General features: G+C 36.3%; 1 protein-coding gene across 4 annotated transcripts in view; it reads left to right on the top strand.

Moving 5' to 3' along the window:
• PWWP3B (PWWP domain containing 3B) overlaps nt 1-24,890 on the top strand; it is a 106,849-nt gene that overhangs the window by 6,432 nt on the left and 75,527 nt on the right. For 2 of the 4 annotated variants that reach the window (XR_015716450.1, XR_015716451.1), the window contains exons 1-3: nt 15,210-15,371; nt 16,113-16,212; nt 17,624-17,681. Coding sequence is in view for 2 of the 4 variants with exons in the window: in XM_016206404.2 (XP_016061890.2) it covers nt 19,125-21,200 (2,076 nt within the window). In the remaining 2 variants the exon portion in view is untranslated. Of the gene's footprint in view, nt 1-15,209; nt 15,372-16,112; nt 16,213-17,606; nt 17,682-18,902; nt 22,835-24,890 lie in introns of those variants that run through there. The other 2 variants (XM_016206404.2, XM_016206405.2) reach the window with 2 other exon arrangements.

Genomic DNA, 24,890 nt, shown 5'->3' with positions numbered 1-24,890 from the left:
GTGAGGCAACCTGAGTAAAAACAGAGACATACCATGTCCCAGGGCCAGAAGAATTAGAATTGTAGATATTTAATTCCTCATAAAATCATGTATTAATGAAGTGCAATCACAAACAAGAACCTGGTGGGTGTTTTTTTGTGTTTTTTTTTACATTTTTATTAAAATTTTAAATGTAATATTATTTCGTATTAGTTTCAGTTGCACCACATAATGGTGACACAACCATATACTTTACAAAGGCTTTCCCCCTGATACTTGACCAGCTGTGTCTTAACATCTTTTGTAAAAATAAAGTGTCGAAAGGGCAGGAAAAATATGTAAGAGATATTTTTATCTCGGTCTTTACGGTATGATAAAGGGATTTTCTCCTTCTGTGCAGGATATCACCTACCCCTGTGTTTTGAATGGAAATTAAAGAGACACGTGTTGCGATTGCGCTTTGAAGTCCTTTAGAAATGACCGTTTTTCCCCTTTAAGTGAATTTCAGTTGACTTGGCGATTCTCCTCCCTCTAATTGAGGGAAAGGCCCCCTGCTCTCCCCATCACAGGGACGGGGCGGAGCGTTCTCGCAGAAGCTTGGAAGTGAGCTGTTCCTCGCCCGTCTTGGGGGAGGGGCTGCATTTCACGAGGCTGCAGCTGACAAGAAGCTTCAAGGTAATGGCTGTCTTAAAGCTAGTTATTTTCTGGGCATTTCTTCGGGCTTTGCTATTACGATGGAGAAAAAGAGATTGTCGTCCGCGAGAGGTGGGAGTGAAATAGGGTTTGGGGGAAATTGCTGTTATCGTGACAGAGTCAACCCCCCCCCCCCCTGGAAAATTTAGTTTCTCCCGATATTTTTTGAAGTCCACAGTGTGGGAATGGGTGATCAGATTACAGCTTCTAAATTAAGACTTCAGTGAGGCATGCTGTTCATGTTAATTTTTTACATGACATTCCATGTTTCTATCTCCATTAGAGAGTTTGTAATATTTTGACTCAAACATTGTTATTCTGCACAAAAATAACCGGTAGAAAAATGTAAACATAAAAAGTGATTGGCACATGCAAACAGAAATATAAATGTACACGGACATGGAAGGGATCCAGATATGCTGTTGAGTGATAGCATTTGTAAAAATTGTATACATTTTCCTTAAGGAGGGAACTAGAATTTCCCCCTTCATAGTCAGCATCTCTGGAGCGTTCAGATTTCTGGAGGTTTCAAAATAGATTTTTAACCAGTTTCAGCATTTTTAGAATTGCTTTATTCCGTGATTATTTTTTTTTTTTATCATTAGAAGAGCAAAATGAAGCTGAAACAGTGTACCCATTTGGTTTCAGTCACATAAACACTCATAGATACACACACACAGACATGAAAACATACCCGCCTTGTCTTTTGCAAATAGTGGAAATTTTCCTGGACCCGATCAAGCGCATAGCCTGGTTGCTGTGTTGGCTACAGCCCTGCGTGTGTCCTCTTTGCAACTCATTCTTTCAGACCCACAGGTATGGTATGGCCATTGTGAGCAAAAATCATCTTTCTATATCTTTTAAGTTTAAGAGTGAGACAGAGAGAGGATCTGGTTCATGTTTATTAGTAGTTTTAAAAATATTATGTGGCATGATGCAATACGTACATACAATTGAATGTTATATAGCTGACAAATGGATGTATGAACATGTAGCAATTTGAAAAGATATCTGAGAAGTTGTATTAGGTGAAAAATGAAAATTGCAGAATGGCAAGTACCACGTGTTATTTAAAGATAAAGTACTGTGTAACAAAATCAGAAAAAAATTTAAGGCTGCCTACTAATGGGATTGTCTGTGTGGTTGGAGAGACAGAACACTTCACTATCTATTTAAAATAATTCTTAATACATATTTAGTCATTTTTAAAAGAATATCAGAAAAAAGTTTGACATAAAATGTTCCAAATTAGGAGGGAATTATATTTGAAATGATTCATTAAAAATGACATTGAAAATACTTATTGATGTGTAAAATACTTTCAAACTATGGGCTTGAGCACAGTAAAAAGGTGGTCTGAAATGATATGCATTCATGTATATATGTAAAGAAAAATATGGAAAGATACTTAGGAAACCATAATATTTTTTTCCAGAATTATACTTTTTAAAATAAATCTTTATCTTTTCAATTTTCACAAACATGCCATTTTCTTTTTATTAGACCATTGGAAGTAAACACATTAGCATTCCATTTTTTTGTGCATTGTATAACAAAACTATAAATTTGAGCATGGAATATTCTAGAAGCCTGAGAAAATTGCTGTCTTGTCAGGATGTAGTTCCCAACCTTCTCCCGTAAGAAGCATCTGGTAGTAACAGGATGTAGTTCTGGTACTGGTCACAAGATGGTGCTTGCCAGATTTTCCAAATTTTCTCTAGGCAACTATTTTTATGAAGTGAGCAAACAAAGCCATGAAACATATTTTATATTAGCAGGGTATGAAACAGTATGTAGAGTAAGTATAGTTCTGTTTATAAATTTGTACGTGTCTAGAATAAAATACCCACATTAGAATTGATGGGAGAACTAAAAAAAAAAAAAAAAAAAAAAAAAAAATAATTAAAAAATATATCTACATTGAATTTGGCCTACAGAAGACACAAGGCAGTTGTTATTCCTTGCTCCATGTCCTCACCTCACACTTTTCCAGAGAGAAATGATTTCATCATGAATCAAATAAGCAAACATGTGACCAAACTGTTTCACAGAGATCATTTCAAATAATAAAAACAAAGGGGAAAATAAACATGGCATCTACATCACAGATGATATTTCATCTCCTTCCTGTGTTTCAGAATGACATGCCTGTTGAAGTTTTTTTTTTAACAAGGAAGTTTCTTCACACTATTTCCAATTTCCATTTAATTGGTTTGATGCGCTGCCTCTTTTTGGACAGCCTAGGTTAATATCAGAGATGCACATGACCTAGTGAATGTGCATGTGAAGCCAATTGAGCCCCAGAAAGGCAGTGCAAGCACAGAAGCCTTGAGCAGGAAGAAGGCCCTGCTGGACAAGCAGCTGGAGTAAGAATCAAAACAGCAGGATCACAGGGCCAGACCCTCCACAATACATGTGACATCGGTAAGGCTTTTTCCATTCCATGTTAAAACATGGTTAAGTTGAGAATATGGAGTACTATTTATTTTGATTCTGCCTAAGTATCCATAACATTTTAAATTAAACACCTTGGATTCTAATGTTAGGAAAGAATTAAATGTGTTAAACCTCCTATAAAGAAATTATTCAAATAGGTATAACGATGTCTACTTATGGAAGATTCGTAGGTCCCAGCCAACTGCCTGACTCAAGAAGTCCTTGCAAAGTACCTTATTTAATAGTAGCCATTGTGTCTAAATATCTGACCACTAAGTTCATCCTCTTAATGATGTCATTGTGTTATTTTCTGAGCCAAGACACCAAACCCAGTACCTGTGTCTGGCTTCCTTGGGTAGATAGGGAAGCTTTAAAAAGTTAAAAGATTATCTGAGACTAAATCTCAAGAGGCTCCAAAGTATCCAATAACATAAATGATGTCCCCGACGCACTCACCAACATCTCCTCCCTCCCAATCTCCTACCATATAAACACTCATTCCTTATATGTAATAGCTATAAGGCCTGCATGCTGGGGTCATTATAGAACTACTCATTTATTTTATTTTATTTTTAAAATGTATATTGTTAAAAGTTTTACAGATGTCCCCTTTTTCCCCCCATTTATCCCCTCCACCCAGCATCTACCCCCCTCCAGGCCTTCTCTACACTATTGTCTGTGTCCATGAGTTATGCATTTCTTTAGTTTTTAAATATTTTCACCAACCACAATGCTTCTTTGGTGCCCAGTATTTAGTCATCTTTTTGTATGTATTCTCCCTTTTCATTGTCCATCTTCTTTCTTCTTTAATAGATGAAATTGCTTTACTTACTCTCTTTTCTTTGAGTGAGTATCCTCTAGTATCGCCAATTCAAAATTATTTTAAAGCTCCCTTGCAAGTTTTCAGGAGGGATATGTGTAAGCACAAAAGGAGAAAACTATCAATAGCCCTAAGGAAATAGAGGCCTCTAACACCACTGGTTTCTGTGGTTAACTGGGTAGTTAAATACAGACCAATGACCTAAGGATATTTCTAGATGATTCAGATTGCACTGGTTGGTTTCTAGTCTATATCCAGATGTACCAATCAATGATACACATTTTCAGATCATCAGTGAATTTCAGTGAATTTGAATTTATTTTCCTCTTTCCCATTTCCTTCTTACATTCATATCTATTTCTACTACACACTTAGACTGTTGCTGAACTTTAAAAAATTGTTTTAATCTTGTAATATACTAGAGGATACTCACTCAATTGTCCCTCCAGTTAGCTAATAAAGTTAGAACTCAGTCCCAAATCCATGTTTGTGTATCTATCTATCTGAGAAATTTTAACAAATAACCTTGCCATAATGCTGTCTGAGAAATTCTGAAGTTTAGATATTGTGTCTTTAATAGTTTAAGAAACTTGAAACACTAATTCAAAAGACTATATGCACTCCTATGTTCATTGCAGGGTTATTTACAGTAGCCAAGATTTGGAAGCAGCCTAAGTGCCCATCAGTAGATGAATGGATAAAAAAGCTGTGGGATATTTATACAATGGAATACTACGCAGCCATAAAAAGAAGGAAATCTTACCCTTTGCGACAGCATGGATGGATCTAGAGAGCATTATGCTAAGTGAGATAAACCAGTCAGAGAAAGACAAGTATCATATGATTTCACTCATATGTGGATTCCAATGAACAAAATGAACTAACAAGCAAAATAAAGACAGGCTCATAGAGAGAGCAGGGTGACAGCTGTCAGTGGTGGGGTTTGGGGGACTGGGTGGTAGGGTGGAGGGATTGAGCAAAAAGAAAAATAACTCATGGACATGGACGACAGTATGGTGATTGCCAGTGGGTGGGGGCGATGGAAGAGGGTATAGGGGAATAAATGCTTATGGACGGAGACTTGACTTGGGATGGTGAACATACAATACAGTGTGCAGATGATGTGCTGTGGAGTTGTGCACCTGAAACCTCTATAATTTTGTTAACCAGTGTCACCCCAATAAATTCAATAGAAAGAAAAAGAAGAAGAAAACAACTCTAATCTCATATCTTATCCTGGTATGTGGACAATATGGTAATGAATTAAAGTAATGGGGGAATTTCTGTTTAAAAAAGTTTCTTATATCCCCTCACTAAAGAACTGATAAGTACCTTTATTTAGAGTGGTGACAGGAATAATTTTAGCCCAGCCTGGATCTTTTCTATGGGTGTCTCAGAGAATGGCTGTGAGGGTGAGAGAAAAGAGGACAAGAAGGAAGTTCTTTTTCTTTCCTTTTTTTTTTTTTAAGTATATCTTTATTGATTTCATAGAGAGGAAAGGAGAGGGAGAGAGAGACAGAAACATCAATGACGAGAGAGTCATTGATCGAGCCCGCAACCCGGGCGTGTGCCCTGACCGGGAATCGAACCCCGATCACCTGGATCCTGGGTGGATGCTCAACCGCTGAGCCACGCCCGGCCGGGCAGGAAGTTCTTTTTCTTTAAATCCCCCGACAGGTCCCACAGATGTCTATCTCTTTGTTTGTTAATCCAGGGAAGAACATTGCAGATTAGCCTCTCTACTTTAATATTCATAGTGTAGTAAAGCTTTGTTTGCTGTGTGCTGTGATGATGAAGTTGTAAGGTCATCATCAGCCTTCCTTTTATTTATTTTAATGTTTCCGATTCCATCATTCTGAATCTTGATTTTTAGCAGCTTCACCCATTGGCACTGTGTAGGTTTTAGAATGACCAGAACACAAAATCTCCAAACATAGCAAGTTTATCTTGTGACATCTAGGTCACTGGTTGGTATTATTTTTCTTTTTGCCCCTCTCTTTCATGTTCACATGCATTTAAACAGAGATTATATGTCCCTTTGGCCCTGTTCATTCTTAGTAAGTTTTATTCTGACGTTCTTCCTCTTCAGGTAGGCTGACTTTCAGCTAGTGAACATTAATAATAAAGTTTCAACTTTGTTTACAGCCAGTTTTAGTTACTTGTGCTTATGTCTTAGGGGTCACAGACTATTTTGAATAGCCCTTAAGATCTAAGATTCCTTGTTTTACCAGTTCTCATGGCTCCCTCATGGTCTTTGCAACCGTTCTTATTGGACCATTTGTACTCTTTTATATAGACATTATACACTAAAAATTTGATATTTGTTTATTCTATAACCACTTTGTTTCTCATATGATATTTGGTTTCTGCTTTCTCACTGGGGACATATTCTTAACCTGATCTCTATCTCCAGATTATAGCACTTTGGCTTCAACTCCTTCCTTTCCTTCTGCTTATATGATTGTGTGGCAAGTAAGAACTTCAGTGTAGTTAAAGGCTCTGCCAATTAGGATAATTTTCACAAACTATAAAGTGCTGATGTCATTTGAATTTTTGACATTTGTCCTCTGTTAACTAACAATGAAAGAGATATTTAATGAAGATAAGAATATATAGAAAAAATTATATAACAGCATCAAAAGTCATGTGTCTTAGGTACCCCCCCTCACATTTTAAAGCAAATTCAGAAATAGATGTTAATAAAAATTAAAGAGATTAAAAATGAATTTCTCATTTATTCTTTGTACACTCCAAGAGGATATTTTCACATGTACCTTGTGTTACCCATGACTTTCTTTGGCAATCATTGATCCAAAGCACAAATCAACATTTCTATATGTAACCCCATTACTCTCACAGTAAAATACGAATTTCTTATATAGGTAGTTTGACTTTGGATGCTTTTTTAAGACTCAGGATAATTGAGGTAAAATTTACAATGTTAAATTCACTGTTTTACGTGTATAGTTTGATGAGTTTTGACAGCCAGCTATGGTCATGTAACAACAAATGCAGGCATACCTCAGAGATATTGCAAGTTCAATTCCAGACTATCACAATAAAGCAAATATAAAGAGTCACACAATTTTTTGATTTCCTACTGTATATAAAAGTTATATTATACTATATTGTAGTCTGTTAAGTGTGCAATAGCGTTATTTCTTTAAAAACTGTGTACTACCTTAATTTAAAAATACTTTATTGTAAAAAATGCTGACCATTATCTGAGCCTTCAGCGACTCATAATCTTTTTGCTGATGGAAGGTCTTGCCTCGATATTGATGGCTTCTAACTGATTAGAGTGGTGATTGTTGCAGACTGGGGTGGCTGTGGCCATTTCTTAAAATAAGACATGCTTTCCTCACTAAGGTTAATCATATCTAGCTTTTGATTGGAAGTGAAAGATGTGCAACTCTTCTTTTTGAAAACTTAGAGACCATTGTACGATTATTAATTGGCCTAATTTCAATATTGTTGTGTCTCACAGAATAGGGAATCCTGAAGAGATGGGGAGAGACGGGGATGGCAGGTTGGTGGAACAGTCAGAACATACACATTTATCACCAAGTTCACTGTCTTATATGGGTGTGGTTTGTGGTGCCCCAAAACAAATACAATAGTAACATCAAAGATCACTGACCGCAAATCAACATAACAAATATAATAATAATGAAAAAGTTTTAAATATTGGAAGAATTACCAAAATGTGAAACAGACACAAAGTGAGCAAATGCTATTAGGAAAATGATGCTAATTGACTTTCTAGACACAGTGCTGCCACAGTTCTTCAATGTGTAAAAAGCACAGCATCTGTGAAGCACAAATAAGCAAAGCACAATAAAAGGAGGCATGCCTATACAGTCAAAATATAGAATATTTCCAGAACTCCAAAATGTTCCCTCTGCCCCATTGTAATGAATACACTCTATCCCGATTCTTGGCAGTCACTGATCTAAATTCTGTCCTTACAGTTTTTCATTTTCCAGAATGTCATAAATGGAATCCTACAATGTATGGACTTTTGCATCTGGCTTCTTTTGCTGCCATGTTTCTGGTATTTACCCATGTTGTATGTATCCATAGTTTATTCCTTGTTATAATAGCTTAGAGGTATTCTATTCTACATTTTGTGTGTCAACTCACCAATAGATTTATAGTTTTTGTGATTATGATTAAAGTTGTTATAAACATTCCAGAACAGGTCTTTGTCTGTACATAAGTTTTCATTTCTCTTGTGTAAATACCTAGGAGTGGGATCTTAGGGTTATATATGGTAAGTGTATGTCTAGCTATGTTAGAAACCACTAAATTGTTTCCTAAAGCAACTGATACTTTGTATTTCCACCAGCAGTATATAAGTTTCAATAGCTGATACTGTCAGGTTTTTTTCCTCTTTTTAATATTTACCATTCTTATAAAGGTGTTAGTGGCATCTCATTGTGGTTTTACTTGCATATTCTTAATTACAAATACCATTGGAACTTTTTAAAAAGTGTTCATTTGACATTCATATACAATTTCCCCCTGTTATCCAAAAGTAGAGTGTTCCTATGAAAACTTCCATAAGCCAAAATGGCATAAAGCAAAGAAGGAATTACCATTAATTTACATGGAAATAAGTTCTAGCATTCCTAAACCCAAAAAGTAACCTACCAAATTCCTAAACCCAAAAAGTAACCTACCAGGTCATACCAAATAACACATATAACCTAAAATAACACTAAAATATAGTAAAATCAAGAATGATATGATAAATCCACAGCCTGTATAAAGTAGAAGTAATGTATGTACAGTGTAGTTTCACTTACTAAAAAGATTGACTGATTTCTCCTTAAGTATAAGATAACAGAACACCACAGTCCACCCATCAATCCACCCAAGCAATAGGCTGTCCACTTTATCCATTACTGGATGCCAACTAAAAGAAAGCACTTTGCTGCTAGCAGAGCCAATTGGTAACTTCTACAGCTTTCAAGATTCTTTCTCTCAGCATGTAAATAGCATGAATAGTGAAACCAGGCAAGCTCAGAGCACCCACAATGTCTTTATTTCATTCACCATGATTGAAACCCTTAATTGTATCTAGTTTTATGCTAAGCATAACACATTTACGAGCTCTCTTAGGCTTTCTTGATACCTTAGTGCACAAATGCTCACAGACAGGAGTAGAGGCTAGAGAGGAGGCAGGCCTGGTATTTGGGATGGACTGGGATCCTCTTTCAGAGGGCAGAGGGACCAGGTCCAGGGCATACTGAGGAGTCTTGCGCCCAACACAGAGTTCAGAGCTTTGCACACAGCAGGCATTTAATAAAAGTTAGCTGTATGGGTTTTGGCATCTCCTGGCGGCAAGACAGTGGAGCTGCTGGAATTCTCTCATGAGTGGGAGTGGGGTGGGGTGCACCAGTAAGAGAGTGAGCTGGAGCATGGGAGCCTGGGCCTTTGGATGGACCAGAGATCTTGAGGTTGGTGTGGCACAGACAGACGTTAGAAAAGAATTTTATAAAATTGATGCATTCTTTAAAGAAAAAAGTGAATATTTGCTAGTTTGCTTATATTGTATTTATGTGTCTATCTTATGCTAGTTAGTGTGAGTCTTCCAACTCTGTATTTCCTTCTCAAATTTGGTCTGGTTATTCTGGTTCCTTTGCTTTTCCATAAACATTTTAGAGCTATGCTGGGATTTTGATTGGGATTTTTAATGATGCTGTAAATATGTTTGGGCAGAAGTTACACCCTAAAAATAGTTAATCTTTCAGTCAGTGAACATGGTACATTTCTCTATTTATTCAGGTCTTCCCTAGTTTCTTTCAGGATTTTGAAGTCTTCGTCACAGAAATCATGCACATATTAGTTACATTTGTTCTGCCTTAGTATTTCTTGTTTCGAATGGTATTATAAATGGTTCTTTTTTAAACTTCAACTGCCAAATTTTATTGTATATAAATGAATTGTTTTACATTGATCTTGTATCTGGCGGTAATAAACTTATTAGGTCTAGTAGCTTTTTTTGGTAAATTCGTTGGGATTTTCTACATAGATCATCTTGTTTGCAAATAAAGACAGTTTCATTTCTTCTTTTTCCAATCTGTATGCCTTTAATTTATTTTTCAGGAGTTATTGAATTGGCTAATATCTCTAATATAATTTTGAATGGAAGTGGTAAGAGCAGACATCCTTGACATGTTCTTGATTTTAGGGGAAAATCATTCCGTGTTTCACCATAAAGTATGATGTTAACTTTAAGATTTTTGTAGATGCCCATGATCAGGTTGAGGACGATCCATTTAATTCTTAGTTTACTGAATATTTTTATCATGCATGTCTCTGGAACTATGTCAATGCTTTTTCTGCATTCATTGAGATGATCTTCTCTTTTCCTTTTTAGTCTGTTGATATTTACATTGATTTATTTGCAAATCAATGTATCCTTACATTCCCACTATAAACTCCATTTTGTCATGATGTATTATTCTTTTTCTATAACATTGGATTTTACTCCATGTCATTTTATTTTTCTTTGATATCGTTTTCTGTATCATTTCTGTATCTGTGTCATTGGATCTGCCTTTGTTCATGAGAGACAATCTGTAGTTTACTTTTTTTCTTCTTCTAGTTTTTGTATCAGGATAATGCTGGTATCATAAAATATGTTGGAGATGTTGGAGATTGTGTCTTCCTTTTCTCAGTTCATTGCCATCTGGCTTGCATAAGGTACATTGCTTTGCTTAAAGTGGAACCTAGAGTAACATCGCATTTTTCTCAATGATCTTTCTCCACCCTAAATTTTCAGCAGTCCCTTCACACCTGTGCCTCTAGAGGATGTCTGTTTTTGTGCTCTTGCCTATTTCACAGCAGTAGGCTCCTGTTATTATTAGAGACTAAGCTCATGGTTGTCCTGTTCATCCTTAAACTTAAGGAAGTCATATGCAACTGGACCTTGAGGATTGCACTTTTTTTTTTAACATTCTTTCCTCTTATCATGACAACTAAACTCTGATTTTTATTTGGGGTTGGTCTTTGGTGAGAGATATATTCTTGCTCTTTCCTCATCAGTAGCTGACCACTGCTTTTTATCCTTGTAGGATCCTGGGCCCAGAGTTTCCTGCTCCTCCTCCAGGAACAATGTTTTGTGCATGTTTTCAACCTGGGCCCAGAAGGAGAGGGTTTTCGGTTTCTCCCCTAGTGGCTTAGGGCTTTTGCTTCCCATAGGATAGTTTGGCTAGTATATGGGGCTATGTTTCTGTCCACCAATAACACTTGATTGTTTCCTGCATACCTGAACCACTGAAATGGGCTCTTTTTGTTCTCCTGCTTTGTCCCCAGTCATGTTTGTTTGCTTTTGGTTAAGGACTGTGAAAAAGAACTTGGCAGTGAGTGTATTAGTGCCTGGGATGCCAGATATTCCAAACTATTGATACCCTAGCCCACTAAGAATTTAAGAATTCATTAAAATTTCCGTTGATTTATTTTTACCTGCTTACTGACAGCCACCTCTGTCTCCATACTTTGCCAAAGGTAAAACAATGCATATGTCTCTCTTTAAGGGGTTGGTTACCCTTTGGAATTCAGTTTACCTCAGTTCCCTGATGGGCTCAAGGAATGGTATGCTTTTGCTGATTATCTCGATTTTTATCATTGTTAAGTTATGGGTGACATGCTTTTATGACTTTTTATATCCTAAGTGGAAGTGGAACTGGTGCTTTCTAATAATGTATATATGGGTATTATTTTTGTTTTCTTTGTTACTAAATATGCCTTAGGAAGAAGCAAATGGTTTTTAAAGCATACTTGTAAAGAATTTATTTTTATATAATGGTTATTAAGTTTTTCCATTTAAGTTATTTTTAAAATTACCCATTAATATCATACTTTTTCATACATAATATATGACTTTTTGTGTATGCACTTCTTTGTATTTTACACATGTATAGATTCATATGATCACTGCTGCAGTCAGAATACAGAAGAGTTCCATTTCCCCCATAACTTCCTATGCTATCCTTATATAGTTATAACCTCCCCTTAACTGTAACCCCTGACAGCCATCATGATCAGGTTATCATCACCATACTTTTCTCTTTTTTTCATTATACAGTATTGTGGTGAACAAACCCTAGGTGACCCACTGCTTTGTATAATTCCCTCCCTTTAAGTGAGAGCAGGACCTGTGACTTTTTTCTAATAGATAGAGTTTGGCTAAAGTGATGGGATTCCACTCACTGTCATAATTGCATTTTGTCATATAAGACTAATTTATGTTATAGCAGGTGCAGAACCAGGTATAGAATTCTCTAAGTTCCGGTGACTCTTAATACGTAACTATTGCAAATTAATTAATTCACCCATTCATCCAGCACACATTTATAGAGCACTTTTCACTTAAAATGAGGTAGTTGCAGTGTATCTTATTTGTTAAGAGCATGGACTCTGGAGTAAAATACTTGTAAAAGTTCATTAACCTCTCTGATGCCTTATCTACAAAATGAGAATATTCGTAATACCTACCTAAAAAGATTTTATGAGTATCAAAGGAGATGGTGAATACAGAGCACTTGACACAATGCTGGCACACAGCACAGAACACTTTTGGCTTCCACTGTTGTCATTATTATTAATAATATTACTGTTGTTATACAGAATGAGTCAGTTATGGAGGCTCTTCTCCATAAAATAACCATGATTATTAAATGAGATAATATAGCAAGTACTTGGAACAGTGCCTGGCACGTAAAAAACTTTTATAGGTATTAAATATTTTTCTATCTATAATTATTTATCTGTCTTTATTATAATAATAGTCATAGTATCAGCATATATTACTGGTTATCATTCTTCTCCCCCTCCTACAAAACAGTAAAATATAAAATATTATATAAGGAATTAATATTTTCCTTTGCATTTTGTTTGGGAAATAATGAGGTGGTGTAACATTTCCTGATCTATGTGCAATATAGAAAATAAAAAAAATAAATAGAAGTGAGTGTAGTCTTAGTATAATGACTATACTTGACGTGCATTTGTTTTTTTCCAAATGTGTGAAATGAGAGGACAGAATGATAAATATTACATTATAAAATATATAATTGAATATATCTCTTTATTTAACTAAAGCCACATTTTCTACTGGCTTAATAATCCTCTTGAATTTATATAGTAATAATTTGAGAGCTTTGAAAATATTAATTCTGTAATAAAAATAATATTATTTTTGTTGGTGATTATAAGAACCATTCTTTTGTTCTAGAAGAGAGACTGGAAAACACAGTGACTTAAGTAAAATAGAAGTTTACTGTTTCACTAAGTTAAAGTTATTGGGTTGAGGGGATCCCATTATTCAGGGGTTCAGGTACTTCCATCCCTAGTGAGTTACATTCTTTTGTTTCTTTAATCCTCACCCAGTGATACGGGTTTTCTATGGAAAGGAAGGGAAAGAGAAAGAGAAAAAAAAACATTCATGTGAGAAAGAAACATCAATTGGTTGCCTCCCATATGCGCCCCAACCGGGCATCAAACCCGCAACCTAAGTATGTGCTTGACTGGGATTTGAATCTGCAACCTTTTGGTGTACGGGACGATGTCCCTATCAACTGGGCCACCTGGCCAGGGTACGAGTTACATTCTTTAAGTCACTCAGTCAAGAATAGCTCTCTATATTATATCATGGTCAAGTTCTAGGGGGGGAGGCAAGAGAAAGAAGGAAAGTAGAAAAAAGCACAAGGTGGTGGTTCAACCACTTTTGAGGTACCTTCTCTAGAATCTTCACACCTAGTTTTGCTTACATTCTTTGGCAAGGAATTCCATCACCTGGCCACGGCTTACAGTAAGGGAGCCTGGGAAAAAGAATATTTTAAGAGTTTACATAGTCACCCTGAGTGCAACTGCCGTTCTGCTAATGAATAAGAGGGCAAAGAGTAGATTTAGGGCCGGCAACGAAAAGTCTCTCCTGTCCTAGTCATTATAAATATGACACATGGTTGTGAAAAGGCATTAATCATATAACAAAAGCCTATAAAAATCGAAAGGGAAAACTTCCTGTGGCAGAGAGAACGCTATGTGTTCACAAAACCCTGTTTCCTTCTCCTCCTGAGTCATAAGAATACCTTCCCCAGTCTCTATGGCAGTTTTAGCTAGTTGACTGTGGCCGGCAGTAAAATTTGCCACACTTGGCCCCTAAAATCTTCCACATGATTCACCAACACCCCTCTTTGTAATATTGCTGGCCAAGTGCAAAGAATGCAATGGAGGACTTCAAGACCAAAGAAGATGGTAAAGAAGTTTGAGTCTCTTAATGACTGCTTGGAACAGAGAACCTTTCCCCTTTCTGACCACTTGATGAGGTACATTGAGCTTTGACATCAGCAAAATAAACTTTTGTGGTTGAACCACTGAGATTTAGGGATTGTTTATAGCACAAAACATTGCATATCATTAGTAAAGCCCTTACTAATACACCAGTATGAGATGATCTTCATTATTTATTGATATTTATTGTTCCAATATTAATGCTTATATAAGGGTAGATTTTTAAAAATATATATTACATATTATATGATACACAGGTGCTTCATCCCCAAATATTTTCATTCCAAAAATTAACACTAATGATACTTAAAATTGGCTAAGTTAAATCAGAAATCTAAGTTTAACATGGGAGAATTTTAATGAACAAAATTTGCAAAATTTATTTTAGACATACATATGAACAAAGGCATGTAATTTTTTAAAATTAATTTTCTCCACATTGAATTGTCTGAGTGAAAAATACCAACAAAATATAAGAAGAAGGAATTGCTAATTATTGATGAGGGTATGTGAAATGTATACTTTACTGCCAAACCAGTGATTTTCAGCCTTTAGTTGGAACATCCAAGTTTGTGAAGAAATCTCCGAAACTTTCCTGAAGAGCGTAAGAGAAGAGCTGAATAAAAAGAGACAGACTGTCATATCCTGCAAACAGAAAAAATATTATAAAGAAGTAATTCTTCATAAAACAATGTACAGTCTTAGTGCAATCCCAATCAAGATTCTTAGTGAGCTGTTTTAATGCAGCTTGACCAGCTGGGTTTTAAATGTACCTGCAGAGGTAAGGTGCCAGCCAAGGCAAGGAAAAATATGTAAGGAATATTTTAAACTAGATTTTCATTTTTTAGTAAAGTGGTTCTTTTTATCAAAAATTGACACATTCTAAGGGTTTGAATGGAAATTAAACAGACACTTGTTGCCATTTCACTTTTAAGTTCCTTAAGGAACACTTTCTCCCCTTTAACACTTCAGCAGTTTAACTTGGCTGTTGTCCCTCCTCTATTCAGGGAGAGGCCTTCTGTCTTCCCCATCACAGGGAGGAGGCGGAGCATTCTCTAAGAAGCTTGAAGCAATCCGTGCCTGGCCAGTCTTGGTGGAGGGACTGCATTTCAGGAGGCTGCAGCTGACAAAAAGCTTCAAGGTAATGACTGTCTTAAATCTAGTGATTTTCCAGGGACTTCTCAAGGCCCTAGAGCAGAGATGAGGAAAATAGGAATGGTGATCTTAAAGTGGGTGAGAAGGGTGTGTGGTTTTGAAAGAATTGCTGGCATTTTGAAGGAATTAATCCTTTAGAATTTCTGTATCTCCCAATGCTTTAAAAATCCACAGTGGGAGAAGGAGTGATCAGATTACAGCCTCTATATTAAGATGTCAGTGCAGTATAGCCATTCATGCTCATTTATTGACTTGGCATTCCACGTTTATGTTGCTGGAATTTTGTTACTGTTTGAATTTTAAGCATTAATTTACACAGGAAATGATGGGTCAAATGTGTGACAATATGGGAAAGAATACTCATGAATCGATTGACACATACAAAGGCTACATGCCACTTGTATATGAACATGGAAAGGGGATCAGATATATAGTTGACTAAAGAAACTTGTACATACATATGCATGTGTGTGTGTGTGATTAGAAAAACTGAGAAAACATAAACTCCCATGTTAGTCAGCATTTCTGAGTTGTCAGGTTACTAGTAGTGTAATACTAGTTTTTTAGCCTCTTTCAGCATCTTTAGAGTAGATTGCTCCATGATTATATTTATAATCAAGAAAGAAAAAATGAAGCTGAAACAACATACCCATTTTGTCTAAAACATATAAGCATTCATAGACATATGCAGATGTGCAAACATCCTCCCTTTGTTTTTTGCCGATAGTGGACATTTTCCTGGACCTGATCAAGCATGTAACCTAATTGCTGTTGTTGGCTACAGCCCTGCCTGTGTCCTCCTCACAACCCATTCTTTCAGACCACAGGTATGGCTATGGTCAGCAAGAACTATTTTTCTATACCTTTCAATAGTGAGATAGAAAAAGGATATGGTTTATTTCTATAATGAGTTTTTAAAATATTATATGGAATGGTGTAACAATACAGTGGAATATTATGTATCTGGAGAATAAAAACATGTAGTGATTTGAAATATCCGATAAGTAGTATAAAGTGAAAAAATAAATTATAGCATAGCATTTATTATATAACCTCACTTAAAAAGAAGTATGTATCTTAGGAAAACATAGGTATGCTACTACAATATATGCAACCAAATCTGGGAAAACATATCTGCCACACTATTAATAGTATCATTTGTGTAGTTGAAGAGACAGGGCTAGCTTTACTGCTCTCTATTTAAAATAGTATTAATATATACTTATTTATTTACTTGGTTTACATCATTAGGGAAAATACTGAGATAAAATGTAAATGTGGGAAAAATACATTTAAAGTGATTCATTAAAATCATGTGGAAAATATATACAATGATATTCAAAATATATTCTTAATTGAGATCTGATGTTGGTTTGAAAATACTTATCTCTATATGTAAAAAATTCTGAAATTATAGAAAATATTCATAGTGATTCTTTGTAAAGTTGTACTTTATTTTGTATATATATATATATATATATCTGCATCTTTTCAATTTTTAATAAGCTTCTGGATATTTTTATAATCAGAAACATTGTAATTGAAGACATTATGACCCTGTTATAATCTTACAAAACAAAACCCTTGAACTTAGAATAGAAAATTCTAGAAGCCTGGGAAGGCTTCTGGCTCGCTAAATGTAGTTCCTACGCTTCTCATAAAAAGGATCTGATCATGACTGAGGCCCTGCCTATACCTCCTGGGGTGGCTGCAGTTCTGATTCTAGTCACAAGATGGGGCTTGCCAGGTTTAGTACATTTTCTTCAGGCAACCATTTTTATGAAAATGTCAAACAAAGCAATGAAACGTATTTTTGCATTAGTGGAGACTGTGAGACAGCGTGTAGAGTATTATTAAAATTCCAATGAAAAAATTACATTTGCAAAGGAGGAAAAATCCACATGGTGATTGATGAGCAGATTCAAGCAAAATATACAGTCTTGCTCATAATAGACAAAAGGCAATTTTTTACTTCCTTCTCTCTTGTCCCAACCTCACAATTTTTCCATCAGAGAGGTGATTTCAGTATGAACCAAATAACATAACTGTGTCACAGAATTCAAAAAGAACAAGAAGGAAAGTAGAAATGGCATCTATATCACAGATGAAATTTCATCTCATTCCTGTGTTTCACAATGACATGCCTTCTAAATTTGGGTAGGAAAGTTTCTTTATGCTTTTCCCATATGTTTGGTTTGAATTTCTACCTCGTTTTATATAGCTTTTCTTCTTTTGAAGTGAGAATCAAGACAACCGGATCACAGGACCAGATCCTCTATGACCCACGTGACACTGGGTAAGGCTTTTCCCATTTCACGAAACATTTCACATTAAAATCTTGTTGAGAACTTGAGTTATAATTTATTTTGCTTCCTTCTCTATAGCCATAGTATTTTAACTCTCACGTGAAGATATATTTTTATTGACTTTTTTTTAGGGAGAGAGGGAAGGAGAGAGACATCAGTCAGCTGCCTCTTGTATGCACCCCGACTGGGGATTAAACCCGCAACCTTTTGATGTACAATACAATGCTCCAACCAACTGAGCCACCTGACCAGGGCTGAAGCCATAGTATTTTTAATTAGAAGCCACATTTCATACTAAAACCATGGTAGATTGAAAATTTGAGATATAATTCATTTTGCTCCTTGTTCTATAACCGTAACATTGTGTAATTAAAAGTCATCACTTCTAGTTTGGGGGAAGAATCTCATATGTTAAACCGCTGTGAAGTAATTGTGCAAGAGGCTATTCAGATTTCTACCTGAATTTTAGCCACCTGACTCTCAAGAAATCTTTATAACTATCCTATCCAATTAATAAACATAGCAACCATTCTGAATGTCTGCTTTCTAAGCTCATGCTTTTAACAAGGCCATTGTGTTATTGTCTGGGCCAAGGAGATGCATACCCTGTTATCTTTGTCTACTTGTTTTGGGTAAACTAGAAAGTATTTATAGCTTAATATTTATAAAGCTGTGTGTTCAGGTAGAGCAGTGCTTCTCAAGTTCTTGGACAAGTTGCAATAGAATCACTTGAGAACTTAGAAATACAAAATGTTGGATCCTATCTAGACTTTCTGGATAAAACTCTTCAGGATAGGGCCTAGAAATCTAGTTTTATGAAGACCTCTAGATGATTCCAATGCATGCAAAGTTTGGAGTCCCACTGCCCTAGGTATAACATTAGGGACACAAATGTCCCAACGTATCTAATAACATAGAGTCCCTGACACACCACTGCAACCTTTCCCACCTCTGCCAGCATGTACACTGATTCAGTCCTTAATAATCACGTGCAATAGTAAAGGCAAGTTCTTGAATCTGAGGCATTATAAACCACTTCTTCAATTTTTACCCTCACCTTACATTATGCTGCATTTTCCCCTCCCATCTCATGCCCCATTGAGCATTATTCTTTCTTTGATCTCCTCTCTATTTGTTACTGCTCGCCTTCCACTTTGGCAAAATAACCTTGTTTGCTGATAATTTTCTTCTTTTCCTTTTCCTTATTCCAGTATCTCCCATATTGTCCCATTTAAACAACGGGCTCAAGCATCCTTGGGAAATTCTGCTGGAGGAGAACAGACCACACAAGCTGTAAACACTTGGTAGTTCTAAGACAAAGGAGATTTTGGTGAGAGTATTGTTTTTGGTAGGCACTGCCTTAGCAGTGACGAGAATAGCCATACACCTCAGTCTCTGATAATAACCTTTTAGCAAAACAAATCTAAATCACAATGGATGCCGAGTATGTCTTATGCAATTGGAGAGACCAGTTATGGCCAGCAAAAGTTTTGTCCAGATCTGAGACTTCATCAAACAGTAAGAGAAAAAAGACATTTTCCCTAGAAGTTCAGATACTCTCACTAGATGAAAAAATTAAAGTGGAAAGCACGGAAACAAAGATCCTAAATAAATCTCAAATTGAAGCCATTGCATCCTCACTAGCAGTGCAGTCAGAGGGCAGGTCCCCACCTAGAGAGGAAACGGCCTATGCAAGGTCACTAAAAGTGGCATTGGGTATTCTGAATAAGAGAACACATTTTAATCAAGCAAGCAGTTCAGATGAAGAAGAGACTACTACACTGCCTCAAAATGTACCACAAAAGCGTTCTGATTCACCCCCTCATAAAAAGTATCGGAAGTATAAAGGAGACTTTTCAAAGCGTCTTGAGGAAAGTGAGAATCCAATATGCCTGTTGGTATCTTCAGAGAGTGATGATTCCTTGTATGATGATAAATCACAAGTGCTTGCAACCATTGACACTATTCCAAGTGAGATGGAAACAAAATCATCACAAAACTCCAGCTGGTGCCAGATTTTCCCTTCACTTTCAGACGAGGATGAAAAGGAGAGCAAGAAAAAGATTGACATCCCAACAATTATGCCTTTGGATTCCACAATCAAAGAGGAAGATGCTTATGTTAAGGAAGAGAAGTTCACTCCAACTTCACCACCAGATATCTTCATTGTGCCGAAAACTTTGAAAGAGGAGCCAGAGGACATCTGCCCAAAGGCCCTGGCTACTTCCTCTGAATGTTCTACCTTCTCAGAGAATATTGAGGATCCTGGAGAGGGTCCCTCGAATTCATGCTTAGATACAAGCCAGAATCAACCTGTGGAATCAGAGATGGGTGCTGTGGCATCTCCCAGGCATTGTTCGTGGGAACGTCAGGGTTCATTTGATGCTTCTAACTGTGTCATGGATTGTTCACTTCTTGGAAATAATGAAAGAAGTGTTCAACATCTGGGTTTTGAGGAGCACAGGGAAGAGCTTCAGGCTTCTGACAAGTCAGTGCCTCTAAATCCTGTTGATACTTCTGTATTAGATGACGATGAGGAAGACGAAATACTTCCACCGGTGGTTTTTCATTATGAGCCACGTTCATTTGAAGCAGGAATGATTGTCTGGTTTAAATATAAAAAATATCCATTTTGGCCAGCCGTGGTGAAAAGCATCAGGCGAAAAGAGAGAAAAGCAAGTGTGCTTTTTGTTGAGGCAAACATGAATCCTGAAAAGAGAGGCATTAGAGTGCTTTTGAGAAGATTAAAGAAATTTGATTGTAAAGAGAAACAAGCACTAGTGGATAAAGCTAGGGAGGATTACAGTGAAAGTATTGACTGGTGCATCTCGCTGATTTGTGACTACAGAGTTAGACTAGGTTGTGGTTCTTTTACAGGCTCTTTCTTTGAGTACTATGCTGCTGACATTAGTTATCCAATGAGGAAAGTAATCAAACAGGATACCTTCAGGAACTTATTTCCAAAGTTGGATAATGAAGATTCTGTGGAACCAATGGCTATGACTTCCCAGACCAAGAAAATGTCCTTCCAAAAAATTCTCCCTGACCGAATGAAGGCAGCTCGGGATCGAGCCAACAAGAACCTAGTGGACTTCATTGTGAATGCAAAAGGAACGGAGAATCATCTTCTGTCCATTTTAAATGGCACAAAAAAGTCCAGGTGGCTGAAATCATTTTTGAAAGCAAAGAGATTCACTCCCTGCATTGAAACATACTTTGAGGATGAAGATCAGTTGGATGAGGTGGTGAAATATTTACAAGAAATCTACAAAAAAATAGACAAAAGAATGCTGGCTCTGATAAAAGATGATAAAATTAAATTTATCTTAGAAGTTCTTCTGCCAGAAGCAATCATTTGTTCAATTTCTGCTGTTGATGGATTAGATTACAAGGCAGCTGAAGCAAAGTATCTAAAAGGACCATCTCTAGGATACAGGGAAAGAGAGTTATTTGATGCAAAAATCATATTCGAAAAGAGACGGAAGCCATTAACAAAAGAAGCTCATTAAATCACCTGAGTGTCCAAATCATAACAGAGAGCTTTCATAGATACTAGTTTAAAAAATCCCTCTAACATATTTTCCAGAAATGGGAGACTTTAGGTAATATGTTCAGGTTTTGCTGTGCTTTTTTTTTTTTTTTTTTTTCCCCAATCTCTATAATCTGTGAATATTACTACATCAACATTTTCTTGCTTAAGCTTCTTCAAAGTCAATTTTATTAACATATTTCAGCAGTTCTACTTTCTCATACATTTCTAGAATGCATAATTCCTAAACAATTTTTAAGGGAAAGTACTATTTTGGGTTTTTTTGGACATCTTTGTGTGTATTCTGTATAGTTAAATACAGTGTACACAATCATTTGCATATTAAAATTACACTAGTATTAGATATTAAGCAAGATGATTAGAAAAAAGTCTAAGAAACATTGATTATATATTTTTGCTTAATTTTTATAAAATATTGGGTTTCTCTTAAGATAGTTGAATTATTTTTCCTGCCATGCCTATTTATTTTTGGAAAAATATCTGAGACATAGAACCAAAGATAGAGATGCTTTGCTATATATTATAACAGAGATGCTTTGCTATATATTATAACTAATTGTAATTGCTTTTGCAAGAAAACAATCTGGAATTCAAAAATAAAGTAAATGGATTACCTGCATGCAGTCTGTCTGTGTGAGAATAACATCTCAGCATGCAGAAAATAATTTTGGCAGCCTGGAACAGGATTGTTCATTCTACACTTCCCTGAAATTCCATTTATGGAGCGTGTATTATTCAATAGGTGAGTGATTTCTTAAACAGACAGGCTTTTGGCTGTTATCATAACTAACAGTAACCGTATCTTAATATAGCTGTCTGACCACATGTGGAAGGCAGCTAGAGTCATTGTATTCATAGTCTGGCTACTCTAGAGTATAAGTCCAGGCTGACTGCTTAAGAGCCCATCTAGTTTGATATAAACTGTAGTAAATGCAAGCACTTTGTTCTGACTATTGTATCTCTAAATACATAGTCATTTGTTTCAAACCAAGCAGTCTGTATCATATGACTCATTAGTAGAATAGTTCCAGTTGGATCTGATAATATAAATGTTAACTGGTAAGTCATTCCAGGCTAAAACAAAGAGTAGATGGACCAGAATCTGTGAATTTGGAAATGGGTCATAGAAAAGGCCTCCATTTGGCTGAATATGACAATTATCCAAATATATTTAAAAGTACACAGATAAAAGTTAAAGTCTGAAACCAATGAATAGCTTATTCTAACTTGAAACAAGACCTTAGTGAAAATAAATGTTATAAGGGCTACTTTATTTTAGAAACTTGACATAAAAATAAACACTAAAGGCTTAATATGAACCTGTCTGCATTTTTACTCATAGAGTGAGACAACTGTTATTCTTGGGTTTTTGTTATATGTTCACATGGCCACATGTTTATGTAAAATTTGCAAAAGTTTAATGTTTTGATTTGTAATAAAACCATTATAGCTTTCATTTTGGATGTTCATCATACTTCAGATTGTGTAGTTACATAACTGGTGTTTCTCTGATTGGAATTTTTGCTTGTAGTTGTCATCATTTTACTTCTTGTTATACATTATCTTATCATTCTAAATAAATATTCACTTTCATGGTTGATTTTATATTATTTTAAAAGAAAACCTTCCAAATTGTATAAACATTAGATTCCATAGAACCACCTTCTCTTGGTCTGCCTGACAAAGACCAAGACTCCTTGGTATCTATATATTGATACATATAGCCTGTATCAGTCCACACAGCTTCCTCATGATCCTGAGGAGTATTTGACAACAAACCATCACCACGCTATATGTGGACCTCATTCCTTAGGAAAACATACTGTATTTACTCTATAACATTGTGTCCCTTTGATTCCAGTATATTGCCCACCTTCTGTTTTCTCAGTGAAGCCATTTCTATCTTTTGTTTCTGATACTTTCTTTACTACCTCATTTGTATATTCACTCATTCATGCTTTTGTTAGGAGAGCAAGCAACGGTTTAAAACACTGCTCTGCTCTAAAGATTTAAGGTGACCCAAATGACAAGGTCAGATTTAAAGTGAGCCAGATGACCACCTAATTTCTAAAAGCACTATGATGCACTACTTTATCATAATAATGAGTAATATTTATTAATCCTATGTACTAACTGTCTGTATTCGAAAACCAGAGCTCCAGGCTTTCCCACATTTGTGAGTTACTTGGTTTGGGGTAAAAGGGGGGGGGGGCACCTGATTCCTCCTGGGATGTCATTTATATTTGGCATATAATAAAGTGACGGAGATGTGTCTCAGTCATGCATCTACTCTTTGCATAGTTGGCATTTGGGGTGTGGGAGTGGATGAATTTGGCTTCCCACTCAGTATGGATTCTGAGATCCCTTTCAGCCTGAGTGACTGAGGCTGTCTCTAAGAATGCCTTAATCTGGATCTCTAACCTAAGTTTGTGTGTCTGATGGGTATGCTCCCTAACTCATTGGATTATAGAGACCCTCATCTGCTCCAGTCATAAGGCAGACTGCCAAATATCAGGTCCATATTCTAATTGAAAGGTTGGTGGAGAAGCATGGAAACTATTCACAACATTTACAGGTCTCTATATCAATATATGTGTCCTAATAAAGAAAGAGTACAACTCTGAGGTTTATAATAGTGATGGGTGTGAGAATCTTGGATACCTATAATCCCCTCACTTCTCGGCCAGTCAAAAGCAGCCCCCCAACCCTTGCTATTAGAGAACAGCTTCCTTGTTCCTAGAAACAAGGCAATAACTTCATCTAAGGCAACTTCCTCAAAAGACATTGTCTGTCTTACTCAACATCCATCACATATTTTTCATTGATCCCAATTCATGACAAGGGTAATGTATCACCGCACAAGAAGCAAAATACGGTCTCTGTTTAGGTGGAAAATCCAGAAGGAGCTGTAGGAACTAGCTAAAATGTACTAGCCTGAGCTAGGATAATATGTTTTGGAATGGATTTTGAGGATATCAAATTAGCAATGGAAGGAGGCAGATTATAAGTGAATATAGAGGAAAAGTTACATGGGAGCACACACTTATGATTTGGGGTTCCATGACCTGGAGCTACCTTAATATTCTGCTAGGTGGCATCTTTAAGCTTGGACAACAGCCTGTAGTAAATAAAATGAGGACATTGGAACTTCTTTGCCTGAGTATTGAGGAATTGGTGAGGTCAAATGGAGTGAAGGTATTAGAAATGACTTATTGCATGAGACAAGAGGACCCTTCTCTAAACTATTCTCCCTGGGAGGGCAGAGAAAACACCATTATAATAGTGAAGGGAAACACTGACATTTTTGAGTAGCTCAAATATTGGCTCACCTCTGCAAACCATGGTTGGAAGTAGGCTGTGTTACAATAAGAATGATAAGATTCTAGAATGACAAGGCCCAGATGGTGGCACAAAACCTCAGGCAAGTTGAGCATCATTACCACAGTGAGGAAGGTCAGAGTGGAGTCAGGGTATGGTGACTGATAGAAATCTATGGCAATGCCTTACAAATAGTATTCCAGGGCTAGATGTATGGACAACTGATTAGAGTATTACCTATGTTCACAGCTATTTACAATAGCTAAGATCTGGAAACAGCCCAAGTGCCCATCAGTAGATGACTGGATAAAAAACTGTGGTACATTTACAC

This window comes from Miniopterus natalensis, chromosome X (genome assembly GCF_054644295.1).
Source record: "Miniopterus natalensis isolate mMinNat1 chromosome X, mMinNat1.hap1, whole genome shotgun sequence".
NCBI lineage: Eukaryota > Metazoa > Chordata > Mammalia > Chiroptera > Miniopteridae > Miniopterus > Miniopterus natalensis.
The sequence above is the reverse complement of the archived record's forward strand: the minus strand, read 5'-3'. Positions and strand labels throughout refer to the sequence as shown.